The 7,834-nt window shown below is 47.5% G+C and overlaps 1 protein-coding gene across 1 annotated transcript; it reads left to right on the top strand.

Annotated features, from left to right (window-relative positions):
• The first annotated feature begins 3,226 nt into the window (after positions 1 to 3,226).
• CCL1 (C-C motif chemokine ligand 1) lies at positions 3,227 to 6,188 on the top strand. Its single transcript, XM_049861331.1, has 3 exons — positions 3,227 to 3,302; positions 4,696 to 4,807; positions 6,086 to 6,188. The coding sequence occupies exons 1-3, from the start codon at positions 3,227 to 3,229 to the stop codon at positions 6,186 to 6,188; spliced, it is 291 nt and encodes a 96-aa protein (XP_049717288.1).
• Positions 6,189 to 7,834: the final 1,646 nt, after the last annotated feature.

Here is a 7,834-nt window from a genome sequence, read left to right as displayed (position 1 = left end):
AAAGAAATCTCTTATTTTCCAAATCCACAAGAATAGAGGTCAAAACTCCAATATGTATTTTTTGGGGGACACAATTCAATCATGATATTACACCCTTTGGACCCTCAAAATTCATGTCCTTCCCACATGTGAAAACACATTCACTCTATCACATTCCTCCAGAGCCAACAGAAAGCCTTTCCCTACAGCTGGTGCCCTATTGCGTTACCCCAAAGGTCTTATCCCATTCCAGCATCAGCCCTAAGTTCAAAACCTATCTTTTGAACCATGTAAATAAAGTGTGAGTGAGAACCTGGGTGTGTTCCTTTCCATCTGTGAAATCTAGAATACAAACTGTCTACTTCCTGGCTGTGTTCCTTTCCATCTGTGAAATCTAGAATACAAGTTATCTACTTCCAGTGCACAATGGTGGAGTAGGCAGGCACAAGTGAGGCATTCCCATTTCAAACAGGAGAATTTGGAGGGAAAGAAGGGGTCATGGGTACCAAGCCAGTCCAAAACTGAGCAGAGCAAATTTCACTAGCTGTCAAGGATTGAAAATAGCCCTCTGTTCTCTGGGACCATCTGGGCAATGGCTTTGCCTTCCAGACTTTGGGCATTGGCTTTGCTCTCTGAATTCTGGGCAGAGACCCCACAGCCTGGCTATCATCTCTATCTTCCAGGCCCACTGAGATGGCAACCCTGATCCTTTGGCTTTGGGTGGTCCCATTCTCCTGGTCTACCTGAATGGTGACCCCAGCCCCTCAGCCCCAGGCAGCCCTATTCTCCTGGTCCATGGACATTGCAATCTTGCCCCTTCAACTTTGGGCAATGGTTCCATTTTCCTGGCCTACCTGAATAGTAGCCCCACTTTTATTTTTACTCTTTGATATTGGATCGGTGCTGCAACACACATTTTAGGGAACACAGTTCAATCCATCACACAGCTGGAGCAAAATTCTGGAGGTAAGACAGCATGTGGCATGTTCAGGGAATTGTAAATATCTGAATGTGTGGAGGGCGTACGGGAATCCACAGAGACCTGACATAAAAAGCCATAAAGGTCAGGGCGCCCAAGTTTGTACTTCATTGGTTTGACAATAGGCAGCCACTGTGAGTTTTTGAGCTAGACAGTACAATGAGCAAAGTCAATTAGCCTAGCTGTTACTGATTGAATTGTGTCCCCCCAAAAAATGTGTGTCACCTTGGCTTGTCCGTGATAACCAGTATTGTGTCATTGTCTACCATTTTGTCACATGTGATTTTCCTATGTGTTGTAAATCCTACCTATATGATGTTAATGAGGCGGGATTACAGGTAGTTATATTAATGAGTCAGGACTCAGTCTATAAGATTAAGTTGTGTTTTAAGTCAATCTCTTTTAAGATATAAAAGAGAGATGCAAGCAGAGAGACAGAGACCTTGTACCACCAAGAAACAAGAGCCAGGAGAATAGCGTGTCCTTTGAACCCAGAGTCCCTGCACAGAGAAGCTCCTAGACCAGGGGAAGACTGATGGCAACGACCTCCCCCCAGAACTGGCAGAGAGAGAGAGAAAGCCTTCTCCAGGAGCTAGCACCCTGGTTTTGGACGTCTAGCTTCCTAGCTGTGAGGAATAAATCCTCTTTGTTAAAGCCATCCACTTGTGGTATGACCCAAGCCATGGTGTTTTCAATCGCCTCACATGCATGTGAAAGCTGGATGATGAATAGGGAAGATGGAAGAAGAATTGACGCCTTTGAATTGCCGTGCTGATGAAGAATATTGAATATATCATGGACTGCCAAAAAACGAACAAATCTGTCTTGATAGAAGTACAACCAGAATGCTCCTTAGAAGCAAAAATGGCAAGACTACGTCTTACATACTTTGGACATGTTATCAGAAGGGATCAGTCCCTGGAAAAGGACATCACACTTGGTAAAATAGAGGGTCAGGGAAAAAGAGGAAGACCCTTAATGAGATGGATTGACACAGTGGCTGCAACAATAGGCTCAAGTGTAACAACAATTGTGAGGATGGCACAGGACCAGGCAGTGTTTTATTCTGTTGTACATAGGATCACTATGACACTGAACTGACTAGACAGCTCCTAACAACAACAACAGATAACTAAGACAGTAGGCAACCCTTGATGACTATGCAGTGCACACGGACCTTGTGATTTTAATACCCGCATTGACTCTGCTTCTTTTCCTTGAGTGCCCACCACATGCTGCTTATTCCAAGCTTTGCACACAACGTCTTTCTGTTCCGGCCACTCCGTCACTGCAGAGCTGCATCCCTCACCAGCCACTTCTTCACTCCTGTCACTCTCCTTACACCCCACACCCAGTTTTACCAGATGAGTCTGAACAAAGTGGGCACCTTTATGCCTCATTGTCTCTACACAAGCCCCTTCCTCTACTTAGAATGTCCCCTCCCACTTCAGCGCACAGGAGATTCTGCTTAAAGGACATTTCTCGGGGGGACCTTTCCAATGCCCCTGTGTCCCTCCACATGGCACATCTACTGCTGTCCTTGCACCGAGTGGCCTTTACTTGTTTATCTGTGAGACCAGTAGGAGCCAGTGGAGGCCAGAGACTGTGTCCCATTAATAACTGCTTTCCTGGGGCTAGCCAAGGACCTAGTAGAGAGTAAGCTGTTGGAAAGTGTTGATTGAATGAAAGAAAAAAAAAATGCAACAAATGCCAGGTGCTTGACATAAAGGATCTTATTTAATTCTCATTGCATGCCCTTGAGACTTGTGTTACTATTTCTATTTTGGATCTGTGACATGGACAAGTTTCCTCAATTGCTAGTTTTCAGATCTTGAATTCAAAAGCAGGTGTATCAGAGTCCAGGTCCAGTGTATGTTCCATGTTGCCATGTTCCCTGCATGGAAAGACGTGGGGTTAGAGAAGCCACAGAGAAAGAGTCACTTCCTCTCACTCACTTTTCTCCACTTCCCACTCAGCCAGGACAGCTCCCACTCACTTTTTCAAGATTCTTATCTGCCCTCGAACACAGGAAGCTTCCTCACATCTCAGGCACACCATCCAGGAGTGGTGGGGAAAGGAGTTTTCCATTGGCTCACCGTCCCTTCTCCCTGTGACTTCCCCACCTCCTCACTGGCCTAGGAAATCCCACCCCCACCTCCTTAACCTTCTAATAAAAGCTCCAGGCCATGTGGGACGGACAGGGGAGAGCTCTTAGCTTCGCCTGACTCTTGAAGCAGCTCCAGGGAGGCCTGAACCAGACTGCTTGAGATGAAGCTCATCACCGTGGCCCTGGTGTGTCTGCTGTTGGCTGGGATGTGGACTCAAGCCGTGGACAGCAAAAGTAGTAAGTGTGGCTGGAGTCACTTTGCTTTTTCCTAGGGAGCGTGGAAACCTGGGCAGATGCTTTGGGTCTGGGGACAGGGTCACCCTGAGCTCATTGATTCCAACCCCGCTCCTCTGGGAAGAATTCCACCAGAAGAGGAGGAATTTGTATGGGGTGGGAGCAGGAGGCTAATAGGAGAACAATGAATCTGCAGCAAATGCAGAGAGCTGAAGGTCTAGCTTCAGATAAAGGAGGCTCTGAGCTGATCCTGGGTGGCTCAACTAAGACAAAGGTTGGTGGTTCAAACAAACCCAGCAGCACCAGAGAAGAAAGAGGTGGTGATCTGCTTTTGTAAATATTACAACCAAACAATACAAAACACCCTATGGAGCAGTTCTTTTCTGTTCCTATTCTGTAACACATGGGGTTGCCTTGAGTTGGAATTGACTTGATGGCAACAGGTTTGATTTCTGAGCTAACTCAGATCCTGCAGACCAATGGGGTGGGGAGGGCAGGACTGTAAGGTCATTTAGGCCAAGCTGGGAGGCCTGAGATCCAGAGAAACAGGATAGATTGAAAACCTGCAAGGTCTGAAGTCAGGAGTCTAACATTTGGGCAAGTCACTTTACTTCTCAAAGTCTGGTTCCTTCATCTGCAAAATGGGATGGATAATGCCCACCTTCCAAGGCTATTATAAGAATACTGACCTCATAGCAGATGTGAAAGGACTTTTTAAACAGCAAAACTGTGAGGAAAGAGTCAGGGTTGGAGTGAAAGTCTCTTATGGAGGGGAGGGTATAAACTAGCAGAGTGGAGATTGCAGGCCAGGAAAGAGCTGAGGACCCAGGAAGGGGAGAATTCAAGAGAAGGGATGGAGGGTTGGTTAGTTCCCGGGGGCCCATCCCTTGTCATTTCGTCAGTTTGAACTCCTTCACCAGCTCTTAACCCACCTCCAGACTTGTGGACTGTGGGCTGTGGAACTGCAGTTGTCTTTCACATATCAGACCCACTATGCGCCCCCCAGGGGTGGGATCCAGAGCCCTGAACCAGAATATTGGGGCAGAACCACGCACTCATGGTGGGATGCCAGAATGGGAAGAGCCTTTAGAAACCAGCCTAAAAAGTCCCATTTTATAAATGGGATCTCTGAGGCCCAGAATGAGGGCTGGTCTTGATCAAGACCATACAGCCAGTTGTGGGAAGCTGAGATTCGAACCCCAGGCTCCTGATTCTTCACCTAACCACAGAACCAGGTGGTTGATGACTTAGAGCTGCTCCAGGGTCCTCTGGATGTGGTCCCAAAACTTGAACCTGTCCCAGGAGGGGTCTCTCTTTATTATTCATCCTACGGGTGAGGCAAACTGGGTCCAGGCTGAGAAATGGGTCCAAACCATCTTTTGTGCTTCTCTTCTAGTGCATGTGTCGTCCTCCAACTGCTGCTACAAGTTTATGAACAAAAGTATTTCCCTGAAGAATATCCAGTGTTATAAAAACACCAGCTCCACCTGCCCCTACGATGCCTTAATGTGAGTCCTGTGTTCAATCCCTGACTCCACCTCTGACCAACCTGGAGTTAGAATAGTGAACACTAGATGGCGATGTCCCACCAGAATAAAGTTTCTGAACCCAGCCCAAAGCCTGGAGGCTGAGCTGAGTTTGGGCACTAGGGGGAGAGCACGGAAGGATGTGCCTGGGATCCTGCAGTTAATTTGTGTTTCCTGGGCCAACAAGGCATCAAGTATCATATCCTAGTATTATATGCCCAGAGGAAGGAATTGCTTAAGAAAAGCATCAAGCATGGCTGTGTAGTGGAAAGACCGAGGCGTCATGATTAGTTCCTGCCTCTTGATTTGCCAACCTATAGGGACAGGTAACTTGGACAGGTAACTCCTCTGCACCTCATTATCTGTGCACTCCTCTGAGTCTCTTATCTGTGAAGTGCATTAAAAATGATACCTGCTTCACAGAGTCATTATGAGGCTTCACGGAGGTAGCTGGCATATACTGCTTCGCCTTTGCAGGGCACTGTCAGGTATATTATCTTGCCTAACACTCTTGGGGAGACATTTTTGTCATGATGAAAACTGAAGTTCAGGGAGGTAGAGAGATTTGTCCGTGGTCACCCTGATGGTAAGGAGCAGAGTTGGACTATAGATCGGACAATAGCACGTTTAGGAGGTGGGCAATACCACCACCATCATTTACCATCAAGTCAGCTCTGACTCACAGCGACCCCAAGAGTGTGAGAGTAAAACTGTCCTCCATAGGGCTTTCAGTGACTGATTTTTTGGAAGTAGATCACCAAATCTTTCTTCCAAGGCACTTCTGGGTGGATTTGAACTACGAACCTTTTGGTCAGCAGCCGAGCACATTAACTGTTTGCATTTCCCAAAGGATGCTACTCTCTAGGGACTGCATGGGCAGATGAAACACACACACACACACACACACACACATATTATTATGAGTCCAAAGCAGTAACTGAGGGTCTTGAGTGGACACAGAAACATTAAAAGTTGGAGTAGAGGGTTCCTCTGAGCTGTTCTAGGACAGGAATTTTCTATCCCAGCTAATTATCGAAATGTCTGCAGTGTCTTCAGCTCCACCCAACACACTGAATGGTAATCTCACACAGTCAGACAGGGAAGAGGCTACAGCTCTTATGCAATGACTTTATTTTATAGAGGAGACCAGTGAGGCCCAGAGAGAGAAATTAGGGATACATGGGGAAAAGTGGTGGAGACTGGATTTATGCATGGTACCCAGTAGGTGACTCCAACCTCTCCTTTGTTCTTTGCTCACAGATTGAAGCTGAAGAAGGGCAGAGAGAGCTGTGTATTGAAGACAGTCAAATGGGTCCAGGATAATTTCAGTAAGATGAAACTCTGCCTGCCAAAGAGAGTATGAGCAGATTCCTTTCCATCCTGGGCTACAGAGACCATGTTGCTTCATCTGTCCCCACAACTTGCAACCCTGCAGCACCCTTCTGTTCCAACTTTGCTAGGTCATGGAGGGTCTGCTCAGGTTCTGATAAGCTATGTTATTGCACTTTAAAATTTTTGAATCCTCAACTCCAGCTACCCTGTGTCTTTTGGATCCCACCAGAGTTCAAACTTGATTGGCGTTGAGGAGCTGGGGCCAGGGGCTGGAGGGCTGGGAAGGAGGAGGGAGACATGTTGGACCTGGTGTAAGGGAAACTGACTCTTGTCGATCAGAGCCAATAAATGGCCCACTGCCTCTCAGCCGACAGCCTTTGTCCTGGGATTGGGGATGAGTTTTGACTACAGGCTGTGTAAGAAAAACAATTCAACCCAATGCAATTCTACTCAGTTCTGTTCCATTCTGGCAACAACTGCAGATGCAGTGCTCCTTCCTCTGACCCTAACCGCCGGAGCTAGGTCAGGCCTCACCAATTAAAAGGCACAGCCCTTCAGACTGCCACATCGGCCCAAGACCTCAGACACCAACTGCAAGCTTGGGGGTCCTCAGGCCCCCCTCACTTCTGACCTACTGGCTCTCACTACTCCCTCAGGTTCAATAATTTGCTAAATTTGCTGGAACAACCCACAGAACTCAAGAGAGTGGTGTATTTATGAATACTTTTATTACAGCAGAAATGATACAAATGAAGAGACTTTACAGCCAGCTTTAGGAAGGTCCCCAGTGCGGTGCTTCTGTGTCCCATGTACACAGGTGTCTTATCATGTACACCTCCATGTACACAGGTGTCTTATCAACCAGGAAGCCCATGGAGCTTCTCTGACCAGAGCCTTTATTGGGACCTCATTACGTGGGCAGGATTGATTGATCAGCCCATTTTCCCTGAGGTCGCCTGATATCAGAGGGTCTTTCTGGCCTGGCCAGCCTCCATCTGAGTTACCTCATTAGCATAACGTGTCAGTTAGGTGTGGTCTGGAGCCCTCATAGTTAACAAAGACACTTCAATCGCTGAGGGAGTACCAAGGTTTTAGAGGATATCTCTCAGGAAACAAGGAAAAAGATCAACCCCCACCCCCTGGTTGCGATGAGAAAGTGGAACAGTAGCCTGAGCTGGGTCCATGTTTGGGTTCAGAGCCCTCTCCTTCTCTGGCCTGCCCAGAAGGTTCCAGGGGTGGGTGTATAACGCTAACCGAAAGCCACAGTGCCTTAGCTGGTCGAGGTCTTGTGAGGTCATCTGCCTGTAAAACTGTGCTAATCCCATTTTGTAGATGGGGTGACTGAGGCTAGAGAGGGGACCCACAGACCTGAGGTCATATAGCCAGATCTGGCGTGAGAGCCCAAGGCTCCCATCTCTCAGGCCAGAGATCTTTCTGGTATCCCAATTTGCCAAGTGAACTGCCTGATGCAGCATGGCACAGGGACCATCTCTCACCAATGAGCAAGACGGGCCCTGCGGAGCTGGTTAGCAGGGTCCTTCTCTCCTTGGGAAGGGTCCCAGTCTCTGAGCCAGGTACAAGAAAAAAAAAAAAAAATCATTGCTGTCAAGTCGATTCTGACTCATAGCAACTCTATAGGACGGAGTAGAACTGCCCTGTAGGGTTTCCAAGGAGCAA

This window comes from Elephas maximus, chromosome 19, assembly GCF_024166365.1.
Source record: "Elephas maximus indicus isolate mEleMax1 chromosome 19, mEleMax1 primary haplotype, whole genome shotgun sequence".
Classification (NCBI taxonomy): Eukaryota; Metazoa; Chordata; class Mammalia; order Proboscidea; family Elephantidae; genus Elephas; species Elephas maximus.
Note: the sequence above shows the minus strand (reverse complement) of the source record. Positions and strands in the feature narration are given on the sequence as shown.

What these genes read in the sequence shown, in the direction of transcription:
- CCL1 (XM_049861331.1), top strand. Translation starts at nt 3,227, where the DNA reads ATGAAGCTCATCACCGTGGCCCTGGTGTGTCTGCTGTTGGCTGGGATG. An exon ending in AGCCGTGGACAGCAAAAGTA is followed by an intron (nt 3,303 to 4,695) that starts GTAAGTGTGGCT and finishes CTTCTCTTCTAG; the next exon opens with TGCATGTGTCGTCCTCCAAC. An exon ending in TGCCCCTACGATGCCTTAAT is followed by an intron (nt 4,808 to 6,085) that starts GTGAGTCCTGTG and finishes CTTTGCTCACAG; the next exon opens with ATTGAAGCTGAAGAAGGGCA.